The sequence below is a fragment of the Hippoglossus hippoglossus genome, chromosome 13 (genome assembly GCF_009819705.1).
Source record: "Hippoglossus hippoglossus isolate fHipHip1 chromosome 13, fHipHip1.pri, whole genome shotgun sequence".
NCBI classification, from domain to species: Eukaryota; Metazoa; Chordata; class Actinopteri; order Pleuronectiformes; family Pleuronectidae; genus Hippoglossus; species Hippoglossus hippoglossus.
Window position 1 is genome coordinate 3,261,571 of NC_047163.1, and position 26,878 is coordinate 3,288,448.

Sequence of the window (26,878 nt, forward strand, 5' to 3'; positions counted from 1 at the left end):
ATGGAGTCCGGCGATGTTTCCAAGATGACTGCGTTTCTCCTGAAGCTGCTTTTCAGAGGCGATCTCACGTCGAGAGGAGCCATGACAGTGTTTCATAGATGGTCGCTTCTGATCCTCATGTTTTCCGCCTGGAGGCCGGTGGGCGCCGGTTCCCTGACAGGTAAGCTGGAGTTCTCCCCCCCCCCCCCCCCCACCACCACCACTCACTCCCCACTGTTGTTTGGCAACTTCACCAAACATCTTAATGAGCAATTAGCTCAGTCAGCTTTCTGCTCCTATAACTCGTTAAATCAATTTGCTGTGGGTTGGAGAGTTGGAACCACAGCTGGAAGTGCTTCAACATCTGTGGCCAACACGAAAACAAGGTGATCAAAGAAAACACGTTTATACAGAAGGTTTTTTTAAAAATCTGCTGATGTTGAGACAGCCACAGCAGGAAAGTGTGTTTTCCATGCAGATCAGGTGCAGCAACAAGCCTTGAGCAGAAGGGTTTCCTCCAGATGGGAGAGCAGGAATACTGTGGACGTTTGAGAGACATGTCTCAGGCTCAGGGAAATGACAAAAAAGGCTTAAAATACATCCTGCTGGGAAAGTGAGGGAACCATTAAAACCCACTTCTCAGCCAGAAGAGCAGAAAGACAAACCTTGCTCTATAAATAGTGTTGACACATACAGTTCATTTTAAACTACAGCCGTAAGTGTGCGTGGAAACGCTGCCAACTATCATTCAGAGGTCATTTTCTGTTTCCAAAACTCTGACTTGTGCAGCCAGCGGATGAAAACACAGAGTCCCCACAGGGGCCTCCACCTGTCAGCTCATGTGTTTTGACCATTACAGTCACGCAGCCTCTCTCTGGGAGCTGTACCTCTGCCCTCAGTTAGATGTATGACCAGCAGGGACAGAGATTACTCCACGCTGCTGTGATTTAATAGCTTCACAGGAGACTTTCCCCCGATGTCTCAGTTCCTATTTGGATGTAGGTACGGCTGGGGGGGGGGCCCGGGAGTTGAGGAGGAGGAGGAGGGGGTCGAAATGCTTTGGTTTGTGAGTCAGAGCCGGTGTGACTCAAGCACTGGGATGATGGATGGGGTAAGGGGGCAAGAGTGGAGGAGAAAGAGCTGGGAGGGGAGGTGGCAAAATGTGTAGCGATGAATCCGAAGAAAGGCATGAAAGGGAGGCCAAATGAGAAAAGGGCAAAGGCGCGGCATGAGAATGGAGGAGCGTCAAAAAGCCAGAAAGAGGGAGAAGGAGGGAGCGAGAGGAGGATAAATGCTCGGACTGTGTCGGGTAGTTTGTCGGTATGTGCACGTCCACTGACATTTAACATCTGAGCATTTTCCACCGCAGACAGAGACACAGAAAGAGGAAGGGTGGAGAGAGACAGAAGAGTGTGGGACCTCGGGGGACTTTAGGGGACAAAAGGGAGGAGATAGGCACAAATGAAGCAGGGGCCACACACACACACACACACACACACACACACACACACACACACACACACACACACACACACACACACACGCTCACACACACACACACACACACACACACACACACACACACACACACACACACACACACACTTTGACCATGACCTGCTGCCTCTGTCTACCTCTGCATTCTCATAAAAGGTTTACAGGCTTATTATTACATGAATGCAGCACTGAAGAGACAGAGAAAGAAAGTAGGGCTGGTTTTGTTCAATATTGCTGCTGAAGGATGAGAAAAAAGAGAGAGAAATGAGTCGGGGCCGCGCAGATCGTTGAAAAGACTCAACCAAGCTTAAAAATAAAGGGAGGAATGACTTTTAACGCCAAAAAAGCTCAGAGAGCCGGAGAGGCGGTGGAGCAGAGACTCAGCAGGCCCCTTCGTTTATTGCACGCTCCCAGAACAAGCTCTCTGAAGGCTGGAGTCGTGCACGTGCACGTACGTGTGCACGTGAAGTGTAAAGAGCATGTTCATATGAGGGGAACTAGAAAAGGCACCCAGAGAGGGGATGCATCCGCCAAGGCCCAGCCGTCCCCCGAAGTGAAACCACATTTGAATTCATTAGATCTGGATTTTTTATCTGGATCTGCACCAAACACTTCAAAATATCATAAAACATGAAAATGAAGTCACAACATCTGCTGCTGTTTTACTGTAGCTGCTGCTGTTGTTGCTCTGGATGAACATTACTACATCACAACTGTAAATTGTCTCCACATTAGTCATTAAGTATTTGCACTGATTCATCTATTTGGCACTATTCCACTTTGCACTATAATCATACACTGAGTTTCATATCCTCCCTGTGCCCTTTTGACTTCGTACTTACATGTTGTGTACTTACATGTCGCGTGTGTATACTTGTATGTTGTACACTTACATGTCACTTGTATATTTACACTGGGGATCGGAGAGAAACCGCATTTCAATCCTCTATATTTTACTTTGAAAATGTTGAAAAACATCTCACAACATGAAAGACAGTGACAAGTATTTCCTGGTTCTTTCAGACACACACACAGTTCTGTGGTTTAATCCCTGCAGTAGTGTTTGTGTTATCCTGCTGACAAACAGACAAACAGATGAAAACATAACCAGAATTTAAACAAAGTCTATTTTGTTGGGAAATCCTCGATCCTTTAGTCTCGTCTTAAATTTACAAGTGATGAGCCTTGGCTTGTGAGAACCGCCCGACACCTCAGCGGTGGCAAAACGTTCTGCCAGTTGTTTAAAGGTCTGTGTGCTGCGGATGAATGATGTGTGTTTACGTGTGTTTTTCTCTCAGCCCTCCGGGGTGAAGGGGTCGAAGGTCGGCCGTGAAATAGACGATGAGGGCGGGCTGACAAGCTTGAGAAAATCTTTACAGGCGTCACCCGGTGAAACGTGTGATTTATTCCCGTCCAGAAATTCTAAAACTCCGGCCGAGTTGGAATGTTCCCAAATCATTTTATCTTTTAAGTATTCTTATCAGGGTGCAGGGTGCTCGTGCCTCGGATGCTTAGCATTCTTATTTGATACCTCACAAGACAGAGAACGACCCAAGGACTAAAGGACTAAACAAACCCAAGGGTGTGTCTGTTCTTTTCGTTTTCAAACAGCATCGTGATTTATCCTCAGCATCATCTCTCGGGTCCGTTAAATGTCTGAAAAGCGAGAGAAGCCAGAAGCGGCCACGAGAAGTTTATAATCATCATATTTCTGGCGATCCTCTCTTTGTGGACGTTGAGCAGATTCACAGTCGACCTGCAGGCCCCGTCGCTGCAGCTTGAGAGAAACCCTGGATGTGTGTGGTGTTTGCTCTGTGGGCTGTGACACTGTGGCAGCAACAAGGAGCCTTTGTCCCAGTATCAGCTCTGTGCTCCTCAGGTCAGCCCCTCTCTCGGTCACCAGATAACCAGACTCACTAAAGAGCCGGTGTGGTGCTGGGTGAACTCGGTGGTGAGACGAAACCAGTCCTGCATTAATGAGCGGATTTATCAGAGTGAGCAAACGGCACAATGACGGGTTCCGAGGTGAAAAGATCAGTAGATTCATTGACATGTCAACATTAATATTGGGGATCAATCACGTGTTTGAGTCGTTCATTCAACCAAATACTGCTGCAGCTTCCCAAAATGTATTAATCTCACTTTAAATTTAATTTCTGTTGATTTCGGGCTTTGACAAACGTAATATTACCTAAATAACAAAAAATATTGATATGCTATGATTGAGATGATCAGAAATAATTAGTAAATTAGGGAATAATTCTCCTATTTTTTACTTACTGAGGTTATGTTTGTTTGAGTTTCAGTAGGGTTACGCAAAAACGACTCAAAGGATTTACATGAAACTTGAGACATGGGCCAAAGAAGTATATTTTGACGTGGTTCCAGACAAACGGGCGCATCCAGGAATTATGTATCACTGTCTTTACATTGTCAGGTGTTTTCTGACATTTTGACCAATTTCACAGGGAATACAAATTAAATATAGCGGCGGTATGCGCTCTACTGGGTGACTTTCTAGTTTTCTTTTGGTTTATACCTTCAAGAGAAGTCATGTTTATCATGTTTACACGATACGTCTTGAATAACCCGATGTTTTTTTGTTTGCAAGATTCAAACCGTTCAAAGGCCAAAGATCTAGATTTACTGGGTCAAATCCCATTTTAATATTGTATGACCATATTATAAAGTCAGACCTAACGCAGTCTTTAGACGGGGTGACAGGAAAGCTCCAGGTTGTTAAATATGGTTTTACAGAAACACAAACCCACTTTTCCTACTTCCTCCTTCTCTCAATCACAGATTTGGAGTTTGAGCGGAGTCCTGCCAATGTCATCTCCTCGCTGGGCAAACGCGTCAGGGTGCAGTGCATCCTGACGGGGTCGGGGGGCGAGGAGGAGGACCCGCCCGATGTGCTGTGGCTGAGAGACGGCGTTCCACTTCAGTACGCAGACACCAACCAGTTCCAAGGTCACACTGGTGGCAACAGTTGGACGATAATAAGCACGCTGAGGTAGGCGGAGGTTTCGTCTGTGACGGGCATCTGCCTCTTTTCGTCGGGACGGTGCATGAGATCTAATAATAAATGTTGCGAGGCAGCCACACCTGCTCCAAATCTGCTGTGATTGTATTTTACTTCCTGTTCCTCCACCTTATCCGTTCACCTGGCTTAACCAGTTCTGTTGGATCCGTGCACTGACTTCCAGCTGCTGTGCAGAGCACTTGAAATAAGTGATAAAACCCCAGTAGAATCCCTGAATGTGTTTAATCCCTGCATGATTGGATTGCAAAATCTGGAAGGAAAGTAATCAGGCTCTATCTCCCACTTTTGTCACTTTGGTTTTGTCATTGCTTGATATTTATGAAAGCACTGAAATCATGTTCCTTTTATTTGCAGTATCGAGAAGGTGCAGCTTGCTGACATGGGCAACTACAAATGTGCTGTTCTGTCGGAACATGTGCAGGTTCTGTCCGAGGAGGGGAGCATCCAGCTGGAGGGTGAGTTCATCTCAGTGACAGCGCCAAAGCAGATTTATTTGGATTGTTGGAAAAAAGTCTGACTCCGCTAATCCTCCCTCAGGCCTTCCTCATTTCTCCGTGGAGCCCCAGCACGTGTCGGTCGTGGCCAACGTGTCCCTGAGCCTGAGCTGCGTGGCCCACGGTCCTCCGGAGCCGGTCAGGGTCATCTGGCTGCAGGACGGGGCTCCGCTCAACTCCCTGTCGGACCCGGTGGCCCTGTCGCCCTCCACACTCAACCTCACAGGTATCAAACTCCACTCAGCATCCAACGCCACATTTAGACAGTTTCTAATGTCTCCACGCCTGAAAGACCGGGTGGCTGGAGGCTTTGTTTTCAAGTTGTCCGTCTCTCCGTTCCATTGTTGTGAACACGATATCTCAACAACGCCTTGAAGGAATCCTTTCAAATTTGGTACAAACATTCACTTGGACTCACAAATCAACTGATTAGATTTGGTTGGTCAGAGATCAAAGGTCACAGTGATTTACATTCTATTAAGTTCTAGTTCTAGTCCAAGTAGCAACGTTGTTTAAATCACTCCAACAACACAATAAAAAAACACCCTTGGTTTGCATTTAATCCATTTAGGTTGATTATAATTTTCTCTTTAAAAAGCAGCACTGAAACTTTCTTCTATAGTTTCAAAGACTTAAAAAATCCTCCCCCTTCATGGCTGAAACAAAACCACAGAGTAACCACCCTCCCCTGAGAGGGAGAGGGTCGGCTGGCTCACTGCCACTGGATCCATTGTAACTTGTGGTTTTGTGGTTGTTGGGTAAAGACAGAGCAGCAGGCACAAGATGGACTAATGGGAGAAGAGGACATGAAGAGATAAAAGGAGGGGATATAAAAAGGAGGAGGGCTCTGTTACTGCCTGCAGACCTCCGCTGCGTGCCAGATATCTGGCCTGTATTAAGTCCAGTAGTAGGAGGACAGGCTGAGTCAGACTGATGGAGTGAGGGGCAGGCGGCAGTGGTCGCTGTAAGGATCTGGTTTGACTCATCCGAGGAGGCTGCCAACGTGCTGACCAGCTCCCGCTGCCGGTAACCTACACTCACAGCTGTGGAATGGGCAGCTGCTCCGACAGACCACAGGTCCGCACCAAGGCAAACACTAATAATCATTCAATAGGCTGGTGAAGAGGGATGACACGGACCTGCGAGGAGTCAAGGACAATGCGTTCCCCTGTAACGGCAACTTTCCACTCACATGTGATCGACAGTGTAGGAACTAAAACCCCTTTTTGTATTATTCCCAGTGCACAAGTGAACACAAACTTGAAGAAAGTCCTTACACACTGTTCCATACTCTGGTTTTGGGGCCTAAAATCCATTGTTATCGGAGGGTTTTGTGTATTTCTCTGTTTTATATCTTTGCAAACTGAATATATTTGCATTTTGGATTCCTGTAGATACAACTAACAACTGGAAAACAGGACTTTATTAGAGTTTACGATGAGTATTTTCCTCTTTCTAATCTTTTAAGATGCTTTTGAAGATGACGATTTTCGTTCCGTGTGTTATGAAGGTTTGTTGTGAATGTAAAAAGTTCGGCAAAGTTAAGAAGCTTTACCAGGAGGGGGGGGTCTTAAAGAGACAGGCGCCAAAACCAAGTGTTTCAGGCAGAGGCTGAAAAGAGGAGCTGCAGCATTGGACAGTCTGAAAGTGATGTGTTTTCTGAAAGTCAGAGCATGGAAACATTTACAAGTAATAGCACGGTTTGGATTTATGAACCTGAACCTTTCCAGAAATCTAAGAATGAGTCGTTAAATCAACAATTATTATTTCCCTTGTAAAACAAACCAAACAGCTGGAGCACATCAACAAAACTATGAAAAGTACAGTATGCCACTGTCGTAATACCCTCTGACTAATATTGGTCAGTGCCGCGATGCCCATGAGCTCAGTGCTTCCTGTTGACCGACATCTTCCGCTGCTCGCTGGATGTTTTGGTGCAGTTTGCTGACGGGGACGGAAACAGACAGAAGGGCGAGTGGCGCAATCTCGAGATGGCCTGATGAGCAGTTCATTCACCCACACAGCCGCCAGTGATCATCCCTCCCTCCTCTTCCTCTCACACCCCCCGTCTCACCCAGCGAGGATCGTACCCCCTGTTCTTTTTCCGGCCGCAACACAATGGAGGCATGGTGCCGTCAGTGCGGAGCGACACACTGTGATTCTGTGTTGGTGGCTGGTGGTCAGTGTCGGGGTGTTAGATAACAGTGATAAAACGTGAACATCACATGTTTCAGTGTGTGTGTGCGTGTGTGTGTGTGTGTGTGTGTGTGTGTGTGTGTGTGCGGTCTTGTGGTATGACTGGAGTGTGTGAGCACACTGTGAGTCACTTGTGTCAGAGGACTCATTCTGTGTTGAATGTCGGTGTCACGATGTCAGAGGAGCCTCAGCAGCTCAGACTCAGACTCAGATAAATACTCAAGAAATTCAACAAGCTGCAGGCACGAAGAACTGTAATCATCCAGTCTGAGATTTATGATTTATATGATGAGTTCAAGGTGGTTTGAACACATAGCGTCTTCACCCTTTGACTGATTTACAGATCTAAAGATGAGTGGTTCTATATAATATCCAGATCCACCAATATGGATGTTTTGGGGCCGATGCTAATACCGATACCAGAGAGTAAAAACTTTCCAAGAGGGATATATTGGCCGATACATATATTAAAATAATATTGGATTGACGTCATCAAACCCTTCATAAAAAAGAAATGTATTCTTGAGTTTAACAATAGACTTTATCATAAATAACTATAAAGAAAAAGAAAACTTAAAATATCTTCTAATCATGGTTTATCCTGTAAAATAAAAGTTTTCATGTAGGCAAACATGATGTTCGCACCAATTTCAATGAATATATATTTTAAAAACCTTATCAAGAAACAATAATTGGATGCTGTTGAAACAGAAGTTAAAAAGTAACTTTACAAGTTTGAACCTAAACATCTTTTGACCTACAAATCATCATATCTCACTGTATTGATTATTTATAAGATGTAACCTCTACGTCATCGTCAAGACAATATACTGATTCAAAAAATATCATAAACAACGAAGAAGCTAATTTAACAAGACGAGTGTGTGTTGAACGAAGAAAGTGAAATATGATGCTTTGATTTTCAAATGTAGCAGAAAGAGTCTTGACCTGTTTTATGTCTTTCAACCCTTTAGTTTTTTATTCTCTTAAAAATGTCCACGCACACACACACACACACACACACACACACACACACACACACACACACACACACACACACACACACACACAGACACACACACACACACACACACACACACACACACACACACACACACACACACAGACACACACACACACACACACACACACACACACACACACACACACACACACGATCATAACAGTGTTGACAGAGAGAGATCACGTTACCTTATGGAAACCATTACCCTCTCACTATTCTCACTTCACTTCAAACTTTCACACCATTTCTCACATGATTATTATTTGCAACTCAGCACCCTGGTTTCGCTTCTCACGTGTGTGTTGTTTTGATTTTTCCGTCCAGGTTTGAACCGGACCAGCACCTTCTCCTGTGAAGCTCACAACCGCAAAGGTGTGGCCACGTCTGGATCCGGCACCATCACTGGTAGGTGGCGCGAGACCTCCTGTCCGGCCTCTTTACTAAACCTCACCTGGTTTGTTGTTGTTTATCTAATTAGTATATATTTCTCTCTTGTCTCTAGTTCTTCCGTTGCAGCCTCAGAACCTCCGAGCGGTGGAGGTCACTCAGACCAGTGTGCGCCTATCGTGGCAGGCGGGGTTCGGCGGCGACTACCCGATCATCCGCTGCTCCGTCCAGGTGAGACCACGTGACGCGTGAGCGTGAGAGAGGAGAAACCCACAAGTAGCTGAGAAAACGAGGACTGGAAAAGTCCCTGACACTGTTTGACCCGCGTGTTAAATAAACTCATCACTCTGTTTGTGGGACTGCGCAAAACAGAGTCGCACCTTTTTCCAGGCCTGATTTTGAAAGAAAAGAGGGCTTTCTTCTCTTTTCTTCTCTTAACTCATCCTCTACCCCTCCCTGCTTTATTCCTGCACCAGTGGATCGGGTTTCACTCTGGGAAAGTGGCCTCCTGGACCAGCACCGCTCCCTCTCTCTCTTGTTCTCTGTCAGCGTCTCTCTGCCACTCTTCCAGCTCTGTGGCCGTTACAGCTCGCAGCAGAGCCGGGGAACTATTTTTCTTCTGGAGCAGTGCAGCACCACCCCTAAACGTCTGGTTCTAATAAAGCTGCCCCTCATACCTCTCGCTGTTCTTTCCCTCTCCCCCCTCTCTCACCCCACCCTTCCCCTCGGTCTCCTCTCAACCCCTCAACCCCTCACAGGGGAACAAGGCGAGGGGCCGGCCTCAGCAGAAACGGGGCAGAAATCATTTGAATTTAACTTTTCTTTGTGTGGCAGCGAGAAACCAGAAACGAGAAGGAAAGAAAGGAAAGAATACAAAAACAAACGAACATATAAAGGAATGAAGGAAGGAAGAAACAAAGAAACATAGAAAGAGAGAAAGAGAGAAAGAAAGAGAGAAAGAAAGAGAGAAGGCTATAGGCAGCAGGTACGGTGGGTCTGAGCCATGCGAGGGGAATGCAGTGTGACTCACACTCAGAGCTGAGCTGCACAATTAGATTAAACACACTTGTTTACAGGCTGCACGGTGATTCACCACATCTCTGACACACACACACACACACACACAGCATTCATACACTCATTCAAATAATCTAATATATCTTGAAATTACTCAGATAACTCAGACTCCTGTTGCTTTTAAAAGTTACTGCCAAAGCAATAACACACACACACACACACACACACACACACACACACACACACACACACACACACACACACACACACACACACACACACACACACACACACACACTCTGGTAACCTTCCTGTTAACTTATTCTAACCTTTACTTCTTGCCTAATCCTAAACTTCACCTAAACATAACCTAAACCAAACTTTGACCTAAGCCCAAGTGGATTTGCTTTGTGTCCCCATAAGGAAGACAAGTCCCCATAAAGTCAGTGTATAAACAGATTTAGGTCCCCACAACACGAGGAATACCCGGACCTCACACACAGTCACGTGCACACCCACTCACGTGCGTGCACACACACGGCTAATCTGTTTCTGTTCATGTAATTTGTAGCTCCCCTGTTCAGTGCCGCTCTGACTGTGAGGTGCAGCCTGTTGCCTGCAGGAGCCTCTTGATAATGAGCCGGTGCAGCAGAGAACAATGAACCCGCCACTTTAATGTGGTTTTCAAGATTTGTGCAATGAAGGATTTTTTTTTCCTTCTTCTTCTTCTTCTTCTTCTTCTTCTCTGCTTTGTGTTCCTCTTTAAAAGTGTGTTTTTACCAGCGAGGCTTTGCAGAGGCAGCAGGTTTTTATGTCTGGGATCCTTCGGTTAATGAGTTCTGCTCACACTGCACCTTGCTGCGTCTGGGTCACGTTCACACAGCTTTTACAACATTTTACACAATTACCACGTAACGATCGTCAACTTTCCAACCGTCGTTAGGCACCAGGCAACAACAATAAGTCATAAACAAGGGTCTGCCAACTTAAGACTAGGTTTTTTAATCTAGTTTTGACAACTTAACCCATTGTATCCTATGAATTAAATACATGAAGCATAAATTATTATTACAAAAAGTCACTTAAAGTCATTTAACACAAATTTAGTGAAAAGTACAAGATTAACTTTCTTAGATTAGTTATTGTGAAAGCAGCTTTTTTAATTCACAGTATTTTTCACAAATATCTAAAACCCTTAAATTGGTCAATAATAATAAGTAATTAATAATATTAATTCAGAGGACTTTTCCCTTTTGAATCCAGTTGCTTTCTACATGTTGTTGCTCTGAGTTTGTGTGTATTTGTCCAGGTTACGCTTCGGTTGGGTGTTTTTTGTTTTATCTACAATCATGAACATGTTGGAACAGATTTCTCCATCATATGAGTTATTATTATTATAAAACTTATGCACTCAAAGAACAGCATCCTCTTCCTGTTTGGGCCTTTAAGCAGTGAACCAAATTCAACAACACAATCTGAAACCTGTCGTTAAAAGCATATTTAAGTTTGTTATCTCCGTCCTCCAGGCCAGGCAGTCGGGAGAGTCGCCCGCCGACGGCACAGAGAAGATGATCCACAACCAGAATGTGAACATCCCGCCCTCCACCCACCTCATCGGGGACCTGGAGCCCCACAGCCTCTACGCTGTGAGGGTGGCCTGTCACAGCAGCCAGGGCCCGTCGGCCTGGTCGCCCTGGCTGGAGCTGCGCACCAGAGAAGGAGGTGAGAGCTCAGTCCACTTGAGGAGATGTTTGTTTTCACACTGGAGGTCGTGTGTGTGTGTGCGATCGCTTCCGCTGAAGTGAGCCAAGGTCACGGCAGCGTTATCGTGCTACTGACTGGGATTCCAGTCCAAGTCTCCTCCCGTCTCTGCCGTCTGACGGGAACATAACAAACGCTACACAACAGCTGATACGCACAAATGATCCACTTTTTAAAGTGCTGTGGATTGTTACATTGAACTTGAGTGATTTGTTTGCATGGCACCATTAGACTTTAGCTGGTGTTTTTTAAGACTTAATCTACCAGAGATTGTCAATATCTCAAGTGCCCAAAGAAAGTCCAAGTAAAAGTCTGCTTGCATGTGGACTATTAGAAATAGAGTGACACTATATACGTGTTTTGAGATCAGATACATAAACCATGAAGACAGAAATCTTCTGTAAACTGCTTCGATCAAAATATAAATGATCTGATATATTTGAAAAGCAACATTTGTTATCACCCCCGCCTTGAAAACATAATTACCTTGACCCAGAAAATCCAGATCACCTGTTCTCTGCATGTCCTTGATTTTTAAAACATAACATTTGAAGCATTTGAACATTTACATTTCATAGATGTCTCCGTTTGTTCGGCCTGATCTTAAAGATGACTGCTCTGCTGCTTTCCACTTGCATCTCAAGTCGTAGATGCACAGATATGAACTGTTTTTGCTCGGGAATTCCTAAATGTCTGTGAGAGTGTGTGTGAGCTGTTCTCTGATGATATCTTCCGTCTGTCTCGTTGTTTTCCATCTTGCCTCTAATTCAAACTGTCAAGTTAAGCTCCAGAAAGTCCCCCACAGTGGCCCCTGGGGGACCCCAGTCACGTTCAACTCGTTAGGCTCCTAACACTGTTTCTCTAAAAGTGTCCTTGCCACTAAACTGTTTTTTGAGCAGCGCATATTTCGCTGAATTTAATTCACTGCACGTCTGTTGACTGCTTTTCAGTTTTACGAGTCCAGACAGAGAAGTGACTCGTGTGCTAAGCAGTCACTGTCATAATAATCCTTCCTGTGCCCCTTTTACCTTTAAGTCTGTGTTTATGAAAAAATACCAGACGCGAGTCACTGTGCCTCCGTGAACTCGGCTCCAAATGTAAACTCCTGAGGTGGAAGGCAGACTGGTACTGAAGGGACAGAGTATGTGGGAAGAGAAGGAGGGAGAGAGGGAGAGAGGGAGAGAGGGAGGGAGGGAGGGAGGGAGGACGTTAAATTCTCCTGAAAGGCCTCAGTTAAGATCTCAGCGATCTGTCCAAGCTGTAATGCTGGGCTGGTCTGTGTGTGTGTGTGTGTGTGTTTTGTTTAGACTGAGGTGGGATTTTCCATGCCAGCTCATGCCGTCTCTATCCGCGGATGAATAGGAATATGGAAATAGAGTTTACTAAGAGCAGAGATATGCCTCGGCAGGGATGACGGGGGCTTTCCATAATGGAAGCTGCTTACGATCTGAAAACACAGATTTTCTCATGAGCAGGGAGAAGGAGAGAAGCAGAACTCCCTGTAAAGGAGAAGGAGAATATAGTGGTTTCCAGATTCTCTTGTTGCTGTCCGGACCGCAGAGTTTCAGTTCTTTGTTCAGCGGAGTTACAACAATCTCTGTTTCACTTCAGTGGAAAAAAGGCTGTTTTGCCAAATTGTATAATTCCCCCGTTGAGCTTCTTTTTTTTTTAATTGTATCTGCGGCTGCTCTCTCGACACTTGTTCTAATGAGTCAGAGGATCGAAAAAAACAAAACAGAGGATAAGATTGAGCCGGTGGTCAAACGTAGTTCAGGAGGCATCGGAGGTCGGAGAGAGGTGGACGCTGTCAGGACGGAGGATTGTGATAACACTCCCGTAATGCTTCTCATTAATAAATTGCGTATATACTGGGTTGAACTATTTCTAACATGTGCGCAAGTTTCCCCTTTGCTTCCCCTGCGTCTCCTCCCTAATTCTTAAATGTTTGGATTCTGGAGGGGCTGAGAACGCAAATGTCCCAGTCGGTTGCTCTCTCAGGGTTTTTCCCTGAAAGAGTGAGTCCATGTCCGTGTTGACGACGTTTCTAACATGCGACAGGATGAAAAAGAGGAGCCGTACACGTAGAAGACGCAGACGTCAACTTGAGACTCAGAGAGCTTTTGGTGATGAGGGCCGGTGTCGATGTGCCGTAGACAAAAACATGTGATTCTACACAGACTCCGCCCGTCCCCTGAATGTTCTGTAAATGTTCCTGTCGCTGAGAACGCGTCTGACCCTGACTATGTCCTGCAGCGTTCTCCGTATGTGAAAGCCAACGTGTTCGTGTCTGAAAACGACCGCGCTCTCATCCTTCTCCTGCCAGCTCGCTTTTATTTTCATATCCATCCTCCACTTCCCGAAAATCTCCTCCTCTAACCTGCTCTCATTTCTTTTCCTCTCTCAAATCCCACAAAACACCACCAAGGAATTTATTCCCCGCATCTCAAAACGAGCCGAGCGAGGTTTTCCAGCCTTCATCTCTTAGTTCCCCCCCCCTTTTCTTGACCTCAGGTGACCTGTGATTTCTCTTTTCAGAGCACACAGCCACCGGCACTGTGGGAAAAAACAAAAAAACTAAAATAGCGGGCTGATGATGTGAGTAGGCGAAGGGATGGACGGGGTGGAAGAACAGGGAAATGGGGGGGAAGGGGGCGCTTTGAGAAAACACTCATTTTGCTATTTTCCCAAAGTCCACGGTTTTCCCTGGAGGCTGGGAGAACAGAAGGAAAGAGGGGGGGTGGGGGATCGGTCGGTGGGAGAGGAAGACAAACGACCCGTGTCACCCTCCTAATCCTGAAGTTTGCAATGGGATTACGTTTTAAATGTCCGTTCTGTAAATGCATTTTCTTCATGCTTCAGAAAGAAGTAGCTCCGGAAATGCATCTTTCCAAAGCACAAAACAAAGCAAATTAACCACGACTGGTTGTAAAAACTCCCAATGTGGTTTTAAAACTCAGTATAATTGATCAAGGATTAAAGATCCAGACCTACAAATGATAAACCTTTGAATTATCTATTTTGTCAGAGGGTTTCCAGCCTCAGCTTTTATCCTCTAATGGCGCTGCATTCAAATACATGTGAAATCTGTGGAAGCACGTCCGTTCGCTGTGAAAACACAAAAAGCAGAGAGCGAAAATCCTGCGTTAAAGCTTTTCAGTCGATGGGATGTGATGGAAATGTTAGAAAATTGGTTTGGATTGTCAAGTGAAAAGTAGTTTGACGAAAGGAAGAAAGGGAGAAACTTAATATACACTTTTCTTTATTTCTATTATCCCTACAGTTCAATGAGAAAACTGACAAAACAATATAACACATAATATATAAATATTATTATTGTGTTATACTTTCATACTAATTGCACTGATTGGACATTATGAAGTTTGATTAGACCCCTGCTCTGTTGCGTCACATCTGTCCGACCCGCTAATGTGACGCCAGAACTAATCCAGAGTTACGGGACGTTCAAACTCACCACGCTGAGTCATGACAACCTGGCACAATGCATGCACACACACACACACACACACACACACACACACACACACACACACACACACACACACACACACACACACACACACACACAGTCATGCGTCATATGCATTTCCCTATAATGCTACCGTCAGCAAAAATGCCGCAGCGTAGCATTAAAGGACAGCAGTTCTGCTCCGTCGTGAGAATTGATGAGAGTTTTGTGATGACACGAAACATTTGCGCTGCGACTGATCTGAGAGTTGTTTCCTGTGCGGTGCTGAGCTTGTTTTCATTAATGGAGAACAGAGAGCAGATCCCAGGGTCGTGAGTCAGACTCTGGCTGAGCGATGACCCTGTTCCGTCCACGTGTTTGAGGCCGACCGAGCTGAGACGTGAGAGGACGAGATGTACGTTAGAGGCCTGCAGCTTTTTAATGCTTCCAAACATGGTTACCGACACGGCTGCAGACAACCCATTGTAAAACAGTAGGCAGCCTTGGATGCAGATGTTAACTGTCGCTGTTGTGAACTAATTGTGCCTCAGAAGTGTTTGTTTCTCGGCCTACGTTGCCAAGCCAGGGCGGCTTTCATGTGGAAAGCAGAGAAGCAACGTGAGGCCATTTTCCTTCTCTCTGCTTTCCAGAAAACAACTCCAGCTCACATCTCGTTTTTCTTTAGAAACCTCCCCAAAATCGTGCAACTGGACTTTTTCTCAAGACATCTCTGTTCACTTGAGCTCATAGCTCCATGACGTAAGAGAGAGAGAGAGAGGCATTACCGCAGGGAGGGCGGCGAGGGAGAGGAAAACTTTGAAAGAGGGCGATGGACTCGTGTGGGATGGGAGGAGGGGATGGAGAGAAAAAGAGAAAAGATAGCAGAAAGGTGGAGAGGGAGGTCGAGAGAGAGAGAGATGACGTCGGAGTTTGGTGGAGACGAACTTCTGGAGCAAACTTGACTCGGAGGTTGTTTTTGTTGCCGCTGGCAGAAAGACCAGGGACCACATGTGGAAACAATCAGCCGCCAAACGCTTCCTGATAACATCATCCATAGGCTGGGCCATGTTTCCCAAACTCACACTGACTTGTAGAATGTGTGTGTGTGTGTCGGGGGGGTGGGAGTGTAAGTGTGTGCGTGTGTGTGTGTGTGTGTGTGTGTGTGTGTGTGTGTGTGTGTGTGTGTGTGTGTGTGTGTGTGTGTGTGGGTGGGTGGGTGGGTGGGTGGGTGTGTCCACCTTGTTTGTGTGACTTTGTGAGCGAGACACAAAGACAAAGACAGTCCTTACTCAAGCACCAACAAAGGAAATGGACACTTTTGTTTCCTTAGCGAAAAGGTTCCTGGATCTCTGCGCTATCCAGAGCATCAATCTCTCACACACACACGCACACACACACACACACACACACACACACACGCACACGCACACACACACGCACACACACATTCCTCGCACTATTTCTAGTATGCTATTCAGCTAGATTTTCCCTCCACTGGGTATTTCTGCTGCCAGCAGCCTTTTTTTTCGCTCTCCGCTCCAGAGAAAAGAAAAAGGAGGAGACGAGAGCGAACAAAGCAGAAACAGGGAAGGAGTCGGGGCAGCATGGAGGAGGGCGACACAGGCCCCAGCGTGCGTCCATCTTAGCTCGGAAAGAGAAAGAGAGCGCCGGCTTCTGAACTCAGCTGATCTCCCCTGTCTGTCGTGTCCTCTGCCTCCCTTTTTTTGTCCTAATAAAGCCGAATTCTCCACATTCTCGTGCATCCTCTCCTTCCAGTTGTTGTAGCTATCCACACCCTGGAGGCTCCAGGCTGTCAAAACAACACACGCCTGGCTAACCCCCAGCCCAGTGGCCCCTGACCGCCGAGCCTGCAGACGCACACCGAGCTGCGTGCTTATAAATACCTTGCAACAACTCTGCAAACCCAAAATGCCGTAATGTCCCTTTTTGTTTTGTGCCCCAGTTCCAGAAAACCCACCCGTGAACGTGACGGTGGCGCTGAACGGGACGGACGTGCTGATGACGTGGGAGGAGCCTCCCGGGAAGCTGAATGGAGAACTGCAGGGCTACATGGTGGAGTACAGCACGCCTGTCACTCAGCAGGTCAGTCAGAGACACACACACACACACGCACACACACGCACAACTACACACAATGCAACATATCATCAGATCCCCCATCCATCCATCCATCCATTGGGTGAGAGGCGGGGTGCACCCTGGAACGTACCAAGTGGAATGATGGCACTTGGGCAGTTTTCTCCTGTTTGCCAGATCTGGGCCACAAGTCAAGCCATAGAAATACCGCACGTCAACCAAAGGCGGCCTGGATGTGTTTCGTGCTATTTGGGCCAAATTCACCATTTACCACATGGGCCCCTGTAGGTTCACATCCAGTTTACACCTGCAGCAACACAGGTTGGGCTTCATTTGCCATTTTACAAGTGGGCAACTTTAGGCTCACATCCATTTTGTCTGGGCCACAAGAAGCCAGAGGTGTCGCATCATCCACATCTGTCCGTTATCTGGGTGGTGCACCACAGGACCAGTACAGAGACAATCAGGCCTATGGTCAGTTTAGAGTCTAACCCCAGCCTGCATGTGGCCAGTGGGAGGAAGTACCCGGAGGAAACCATCCCCACTGTGCCGCCCCATCGCCAGATCATGTTTGATGTCAAGAAAATCTGCTTGATACTTTATTTCCCTTTGTCGACAGGTTTTCAGGGACACTGGATTGGACACTGAGCTGTCAATCAACCTGTCCGTCCCCCTGACCAATGTGTCTTATCGAGTGTGTGCCTACACGGGCGCCGGACTGGGACCGTGGACCCCGACGCAGACTCTCACACTCATCGCTCCTGGTGAGTGAAACTATAAATACTATTACTACTAAAAATGATAAATAGCATCATGTTTTTCTGGTTAAAAATAATAAATACAGATACATTTTAAAACCAATGTGCTATTTTGGGGTTTTATGTTTTTCTCCTGAAAGTCAAAATATTGACCCAGGCCGTGTTTTGTTCTTCCCACAGAGATGGAGACGTTTCGAGGTGAGTAATGGCCGACGTCTCCCATGTGTCCTCTGTGGACACACTGACAGTGGAAGTGAGCTCACGGTGTTATTTTCTACCACAGGACTTCTCTTTCTCACTCTCAGTCCTCAGCGACGGTTCCTTCCTGCAAAATCCAGAGAAAAGAGAAGGAAGAGAAAAAAGAGAAGAGAGAGAGAGAGGGGGGAGGAGGAGAGGGGAGAGAGGCCTGTGAATGGGGAGACGCATCATAAATATTTATAACAGGCAGGAACAGTGTTGCATCTCTGTTTGCTTAGTCTAATCGAGCCAGACAGACAATTCAAACAACAAGAATGGCAGATAGAGAGAGAGAGAGAGAGAGAGAGAGAGAGAGAGAGAGAGAGAGAGAGAGAGAGGCAGGGGAAAGTTGGGGGAGGACGAGTGAATGTGAATGGGAGGAAAAGTTGAAAACAGCGGGTGGAAGTTGTGAGTGTCGGGCAGGAGATGGGAGCGGGGGGGGTGGAGGGGACTAGATCGTATAGACGATGGGATTCTCTTTAGAGAATTTGAAAAAGATGGATTTAGTAAAAGAACAGAGATTTAGTTTTAGGGCTGTGAAGCTGTTTTCAGAAATGCACTGAAGATGTTTTTCCTGAAATCTTCTGCTGGGCTGTGAATGAACAACTGCTAATAGTTAATCCCATAAACTGTGAGAAAATGCCAGAGAATGGTCGTGACATGTTGACAGAGCTCAAAGTAACACAGTGATTTTCAATTTACAGTCAAATAAAATCTAAAACAATCACAGCAACCTATCACATCTGAAAATATTTAGAATATTTGGCATTTTCTTACTTGTGGATTATCGAAAAGCTGGTTTCAGACATGCTCTCGTTTGGGTTTTTAGGAGAACTCAAATGTCTGAGTCAGTTGTTTGGACATTTTCTGTAACTGTTCCTGCAAAATGTCTGGAACATGTCAGAGTGTGTGTGTGAGAAAACATCTGGAAAGAAATCCAGAAAACGCACAGCGAGCAGGAGGGCGTGGCCACGTCGTTTGTCACACGACAATGTGGATGTGTTGTAAACAAAAACACGTCGTGTTCCTCCACCGCTCGCCGGAGTGTTCCGGACTTTTACCTGAACGAGTCTCAGACATTTTCCTGGAGTTCATGTCCGAGAGACAGTTTCAGTCAGTTTGATTCTATTAAGCACATTTTTTAAGCCACAATAATTCGTCATATAAATCTAAGATATTTTTACGATGTCATTAAAAGTCAATACAACACAACTTTATTACTCCCAAAGCCAATTTACTGCAGTTTAGGGCAATTGAATGAAAAGAGCAAGAACACGCACACTGGAAAACATCCACTAAAACATTAACACAATAAAAGAAACAGCAGAAAACCTGGTGTGTAACATATAAAAACATATAAAAACACATCTTCTGTCACCTCAGCGCTCCGTAGTCCTGACTCCTCACTTCATGGATAAAGACTAAACTGTCCTCTGTCTGTGTCCACACCCCTTCCCTCAGGTCCGTCGTCGCCCCCGGCCTTTTCCTGGCACTGGTGGTACGTGGTGATGGCCGTCGCCGGCGCCGTGTCCATCGCTGTGCTCATGGCTGTTTACGTGGCCAAGCTGCGCCGCAAGGAGACGCGCTTTGGGTGCGTAGGCTGTTAGTTCTCCTCGTGGGTACAAGGGTGGAACTGGGTAGCTGTGCCAAAACCCCAAAAACTAAAAATTTCATTTCCTCGGCCTGGTTGAGTCACTTCTGCGAGGATTTGGATGGAGTGGACAACATCTGTTTTGTAAAGACCACCAGTCATTCCAGTGAATCATCGGAGCGATGTAATACGTTCAGCTGTGTTTGCGACTCTGCCAGACTGACCTCTCATTGTGTTTTGTGTGTGTGTGTGTGTGTGTGTGTGTGTGTGTGTGTGTGTGTGTGTGTGTGTGTGTGTGTGTGTGTGTGTGTGTGTGTGTGTGTGTGTGTGTGTGTGTGTGTGTGTGTGTGTGTGTGTGTGCACAGGGAGGCCTTTGAACCCATGATGGAGAGCGGGGAGCTGGTGGTCAGGTACCGCGCCCGCCGCACCTACAGCCGCAGGACGACAGAAGCAACACGTGAGTTCCTCTCTCCGCCCCAGCACGTTCCTCAGAAAGATGACACTGTGTATTTGAAACACAATTTGAGTGTCCCTGTAAGTGGCGTGTCCCAACCCGCCTCTGTCCTCGGGAAAGACAACAACACTGAACTGTAGCAGAGTCCTCACATTCCCCGAGACAGGGAAAGTTCCGTGGGAAGAAATCTCAGGAGTGTAACCGTTTAATCATCTCGAACATTTCAAGAAAAGCAACTTTGGTTGAACAAAAGGTTTAGTGGTCGTCAGTCAGCTGACATCCTCCCACAGCGTCACGTCTCCTCCAGGTGGAGAGACGACCTCGTGCAGAGCCGCGGGTTTTCAGCGCTTCCATCAACAGCGGCCTCACGATTACAGCCGCAGACTCGTACCTGTAAACACGGCACACACACGCTCACATTTCACACAGCTGGGTCACATTGTCCCGGGCGAACGCACAATACTTGTGTCCTACTACAAGTCTCAGCTTGCCGCCGCCACAAAGAGGCCGGGGGGAGACAAAAACAGTGCGGAGACAAGAGACAAGAGAGAAATGAGTCCAGCGAGTAAAATGAGAGGAGATGTGGAGATAACTGAGTGAAGGGTGAGAGGCATTCTGGGAATACAGGCCGGGGTCAGATTGGAGGGATTTGGGCGGGATGATGTCGATCAGTCGTCTTTTGGTCGTTTTTCTCAGGACAGAGTCGGACCCTCGGGGCTCGACGTTATTTTGTGAATTGGCTAATATCTGGTCACGGCAGCATGTGTTGTAACATGCCTGTGGACTGAGCACATCTCCGTCTGACAGAGGCAGAGGCAGATTGATAGTGTAGCAGCAGCTGGAGGAGGGAGGCGGGGGGGGGGGGGGGTTATGAACATGTCCTCGTCATGTCATATCCTGGTCCAGATGTGGAAGCTTAGAGAGGGAACGTCCGTAGCTCAGTGTGCTCAGCTACGTGCACGACGAGGTGACGGCCAGCTGCTGGAAGAGAAGGTTATGAGATCATTGCCTCCCCCCCCCACCCGACCCCGGTCCCTGCAGGGTCACATGACCCCACACCTGAGAAAACGCTCTGAGGCGACAGGACGGCTCCACGTCAGATTCTATCTGCCCCGCTGTTTGGTTTTATATTCATATTTCAACTGCACTTATAGGTTTTAATGAAGTCTGGGTCTGGTATAGTTTTAGTTCAGGGTTTATTTAGATAACATCTTCAATTATGTATTATTGGTTTTGTCTTATGTCAGATTTTTACACCTCTATTTTCACTGAACTGCTTTTTCTTGTACGATGGCAACCAAGGCTTTCTATTCTTTTCTTTTCTAGTGTAGTATAATATAGTATAGTATAGTATAGTATAGTATAGTTAAGTAGTTAAAGTCTTTCGGAAACAAACGAGCCATTTTAAGATGTTTAATTGGCTGATAAATAAACCGTTATCTTCATTTATGTTTGCTGATATATAAATAGTTTTATTTGATATAACTTTATCATATGTACATATAGTTAATCTATAATGAAGTTTACGGTTAAACTGTAAAATATCAATCCTCTATTTCTTTGGTTTATAGACATGTATTGTGAAATGACTTGAATTCATTCTGTGGGAAACTCTGATATTGGTCCGGCTCTAACAATAACAAGAGACATTTAGAACAGTGGTTTCCTGTACAACAATAGATCTCAGTTATTGATTCCATGACTGCAGCTTCAAATAATAATATGTCAGGACCACTTCCATTTATTTGTTCTGGTCACATTCGATTACACAGCTCCTCGTCATACACAGGTCATTCAAAGGCAAAAGATTAGAAGATAAAACAAAGTAAAAAATACAGACAGATCATCCAAAACACAAGATTTAATATGAAATCAATTATGAAAACTAATAGGACTTAAAGCCTGTTGTTGTGAGTTTTACGAGCAGACGGGCTTGTTATAGTTCAGTTGCAGCCTTCTCTTTGTTTGGCTGTGTTTATTAACACTTTGTTTCTGGCTCCGCGTCGAGCTTTGTGGTTTTGGAAAAGCGAAGGGCTTGATGTTAGTACATTCTGCCTGTTTCTCTCTTTTCTTTTCTATGTTATTCATTAAAAGCGCTCTGGGCTCCGCAACACCATTAAAATTCCTTCTTCTCTTTTGTCCTTCCTCCTCAGTGAACAGTCTGGGCATCAGCGACGAGCTGAAGCACAAGCTCCAAGATGTGATGGTGGACAGACACAAACTGACCCTGGGAAAGACGCTGGGAGAAGGTACTGCTTCGCCTGGGGCTGGTTTTTGAACGTCTGCATCATATGAGTACATGCTCCTGTGAAACCCTGTGATATATGAGGGCTGGTGCACAGTACACAGTCAGGATTTATCTGGCGGAGAACCAATGGCGTGTTTTCCTCTTATCTCCAGCGATTTCCTTCGACCCTTGGTTCAGTGCAACAGTTTGCAGTGTGATTACAGCTCAGGGCCGTGAAGCTATGATTGCATCTGAACTGGGCGTGTTTGTGTTTGTGTTTCCTTCAGGGGAGTTCGGCTCGGTGATGGAGGGGCTGCTGACTCAGGAGGAGGCTGCGCTCAAAGTCGCAGTCAAGACGATGAAGAGTGAGTAGACAGCGAACGCACTCAGCGATCGCCACAATGGATCCCTTCATGTGGGGGGGAACACAGGCCAGTTGATGGACAGTCACGCCGGGTCCCAGAAAAATTTAGTGTTGGGTAGTGGGTGAAAATCTCAGTTTTGGATGATAAAACAGACAAAGACGCAGCTTGTAACAAATGTTGGCAGAAGAAGAAGTTGACCCCAAATAAACCACGAGGCCAAAATAAAGGGAGTCGAATAAAAACTCCAGAGTTTGAGAGGAGAGATGAATTTTGTCGTCTGACCGTTTTCCAGATGTTTCAAACTGGGGCGAAGAAGTAAAAACAAACGTGGTGGTAAAATCTGCTGCCGTATATGAATTCATACTTTAAATAAAAATGTGTGTTGCCCTGGCAACCACTTAACCAGGCTGTGTTGGTGTTTCCCGCTTTGCTTCACAAACTCTCACCTCTGCACCGTCTCCTCTGCAGTCGCCATCTGCACCCGCTCGGAGATGGAGGATTTCCTGCGCGAGGCCGCCTGCATGAAAGAGTTCGACCACGCCAACGTCATGAGGCTCCTGGGTGAGTCCGGAGTTCCACAGCTCCGCACAGCGGGGGGTCCAAATATTCAGTTTACAAGAAAAGCTAAATGTCTCATGTTTTGTGGATATGTTTAGGATTAAAAAGTAGATTTAAAAAAAGTAATCTCAGATACACGTTGGTGGTAGTTACAGGTTTGTTACTGCACAAAGCTGAAAAAAGCTTTACCCCCTATGAAGCCACCTCTAAATCCGCTAGATCTACATTTCTACTTGCATCATTAGATATCAGGCCCTTTAAATACGTCTGGTATTTAGTCTGGATTAGGATTAACTTTATATTTGTCAAGATCATGTCCCGTCCTTCCATCAAGTTTTGTGGAAATCTGCTCAGTAGTTTTTGCGCAAACCTGCCGACAAACTAACGAATGAACCGGGGTGAAATCAGAAGTAACTGAGATCATTCTGAATATTTCTGGCGTCTACGTGCACGAAAACTGATCCGAGGTGTTTTTGCAGGTGTGTGTCTGCAGACTGTGGAGAGTGAAGGTTACCCCTCCCCCGTGGTCATCCTGCCCTACATGAAGCATGGAGACCTGCACAGCTATCTGCTGTACTCCCGGCTCGGAGACTGTCCAGTGGTCAGTCTGAATGCACACACACACACACACACACACACACACACACACACACACACACACACACACACACACACACACACACACACACACACACACACACACACACACACACACACACACACACAATTCAACAGCTTAATGGGTTCAGGGTGTATAAGTTCACTCGAGTGTCTGTCAGAGAAATGGGCTCCAAAGTTCAATGTACATGTGAAGTACGGAGTCTCCACCCACACCTCCCTGGCAGCGTGTACACAGTGAGATCATGAAAACACGAGTGTGTGTGTGTGTGTGTGTGTGTGTGTGTGTGTGTGTGTGTGTGTGTGTGTGTGTGTGTGTGTGTGTGTGTGTGTGTGTGTGTGTGTGGTCAGTCTCTGCAGTTCTACTTATTAATGGATGAAGTGTTTTCTGGAATCTGAAGCCGTTGTACGCAATAAGTCCCTGAAGAGCCAGAATGAGAATCACATCTCTAATGAAAACAAGATTTGAGCAGAATGTTGAAACATCCGTGAGTTTGGCAAACGTTCATGAAAACACGGCGTCGGTGCTGAACCCTGTTCCTCCCTGAGGAGGAGGAGGAGGAGGAGGAGGAGGGGGTTAGTGTGTGTGTGGAGCAGAGAGCAGAGAGCAGAGGGGAACTACAGCGTCCTCTGCTGTGCATTAAACAACATGACTTACACCCCCCCCCCTCTCTCTCTCTCTGTGGTGTCCTGCAGTACCTCCCCTCTCAGATGCTGGTGAAGTTTATGACTGACATTGCCCGAGGGATGGAATACCTCAGCAGGAAGAACTTCATCCACAGAGACCTCGCCGCTCGTAACTGCATGTAAGCACAATCCCTGCTTCCGTTTTTACTTGATTCTACCCGAACATAACCCCAACAAAACACTCTCTCAGTTCCTGTATGTGTTCTCACTTCTTGCTCTCTCCTTTTTTAATTTCACATGCAAGGGTTGAAGAAAATCTTTTAAAAACAAGCTCAAAGTTGATGTAAATACTGGGTTCAGAGGAAGTCCAGAAGAATGAGATGCAGGAGAAGCCGGGCACATACAGCCGAAAATACAGATACAGAAATATAGATTGAATCATATTCTTCAAGATTATCCTTAATTTTTGTTTGTAAAATTGAATCTTGCCTCCGAGTTGTCCTTCAGATGTGCAGCCGTGTGACTCTGTGTCTGTGCCTCAGGCTCAATGAGAACATGAACGTGTGTGTGGCCGACTTCGGCCTCTCGAAGAAGATCTACAACGGGGACTACTACAGGCAGGGCCGGATCTCCAAGATGCCCGTCAAGTGGATCGCCATCGAGAGCTTGGCCGACCGCGTCTACACCACGAAGAGCGACGTGGTGAGTTGAGCGTCTGTGTGTCAGCCTGCCGGTGGAGAAGCACGAGTGATTTAAGACGTTTTTATGAATGTTTTGGATATTTTTTCCACTTTAAAAACTGGTATTTATTGGAAATGTTCTCTGCATAGGAAGAAAATACTTAATAATCAGTGTGTACAGGGGTCGAGTTGTTGTTAAGCACTTATAGATTATAGGTAATAATTGCTTTAAGGTTACTGTAAAGCAAATGAAATGTTCATTACTAAGATCAAGTTTAGTTTCGCCCTCAAGAAAATGAAAGTAAGACGATTCAATGTCCTCAGAAGTTACAAAAACAGAAGAATTGAAGTCAAATATTTTTTTTAAAATGTATTTACCTACATTAATTCCTTTTTTAAGTAATAAGTAAAAGGTAATTTCCAACATGTGTGACCAGCACAGCTGATGAGATCACGACGTGTGTAATGCTTGTTCGAGGAGGCCTGGTTTCTGTTCACATGTGAAATCGAGGGTCACAGTGTCAACATAAAAAATGATGAGCTGTCTTTAGTAACATGTGCGTGAAGTCGGACGTCCGGAGAAACACGGCTGTGTTGTTTCACAGCCAGTGTTTGACAAGAGCAGATTCATGTTGGAGTTGTGTGTGTTCAGGTTTGTGTGTGCGTGTGTGTGCGTGTGTGTGTGTGAAAGGAATTTAAAACACTTAAACCCAGTAACCCCCTCACTCTCTGTCTCCGTCCGTCCCTCAGTGGTCGTTTGGAGTCACCATGTGGGAGATCGCCACGCGGGGCCAGACTCCGTACCCCGGGGTGGAAAACAGCGAGATTTATGATTACCTGAGACAAGGGAACCGTCTCAAACAGCCTCCAGACTGTCTGGACTGCATGTGAGTGTCTGCACATTCCTCACAAACACACACTCAGCTTTTGAAATGTTTCCTCCTCTAACAAAGTGCAAACACTAGCTACTGTTAACTTGTCTTTGTCCTCTGCAGCTACGCCCTGATGTTCTCCTGCTGGCTGCTCAGCCCGAAGGACCGCCCCTCGTTTGAGGCCATGCGCTGGGAGCTGGAAAAAGCCCTCGATGATCTGCCGGACCTCCAGGACCCCGACGAGATCCTGTACGTCAACATGGACGAGTCCTCCATGGAGCTCGGGGCCGTCGGCGGTCGCGACCCACTTACGATGCCGTCCCCTCTCTGCCTGAAGGGCCTGGACTCTGTGACCACGGTGGAGGTCCACCAGCCCAACCGCTACGTCCTCTGCCCCCAGCACGAGACCAACCGAGCGCTCTCCGATTCCCTGGAGAGCCTGGACATGCCGGTGTCGTCCTCCACAGCCACGCTGCCTCTACAGCCGTCCTGCCGCTCCACGCCCAACCCCACCCCGGCTCCGACGCCGACTGTGGAGCGGCTGGAGGACAGGGAAGGGTCCAGAAAAGTCCCCTGGCAGTGATGGATTCACTCACAAACAATGACTGGTCACGGCCATGGTGTGCCGTCCTTTCTCCCCTGTCCAAGAACTACATCCAGCCTCTTGCTACTGACGAAGAAACTTTACGTGCCCTCACACACATGTTCATGTTTTGCACACACACACACACAAAGCCGAAGACATTCCAGGGAAGTGAAGGATCGGGATTATTTCCTCCGTCAACTCCTCTCTTCTAAAAATAATTCCAAGTGTCTGATGATCAGTTCCCAACAACAAACAGAGAGTGAACCAGTTCCCCCGCACACTGCAGCACAATCAGAGAAGCTAACTCCCAGTCGCCACAGCAATAAAACAGCACATCTGCACAA

The 26,878-nt window shown here is 46.4% G+C and overlaps 1 protein-coding gene across 1 annotated transcript; it reads left to right on the forward strand.

The window, feature by feature from the left end:
• LOC117772372 (tyrosine-protein kinase receptor UFO) lies at positions 1 to 26,878 on the forward strand. The gene is made up of 20 exons (XM_034603463.1): positions 1 to 160; positions 4,279 to 4,489; positions 4,874 to 4,974; positions 5,057 to 5,239; positions 8,558 to 8,638; positions 8,736 to 8,851; positions 11,164 to 11,359; positions 16,828 to 16,967; positions 17,581 to 17,725; positions 17,900 to 17,917; positions 19,418 to 19,547; positions 19,913 to 20,004; positions 22,155 to 22,250; positions 22,516 to 22,593; positions 23,062 to 23,154; positions 23,631 to 23,752; positions 24,466 to 24,575; positions 24,939 to 25,098; positions 25,827 to 25,963; positions 26,072 to 26,878. The coding sequence occupies exons 1-20, from the start codon at positions 1 to 3 to the stop codon at positions 26,529 to 26,531; spliced, it is 2,829 nt and encodes a 942-aa protein (XP_034459354.1). The 3' UTR covers positions 26,532 to 26,878.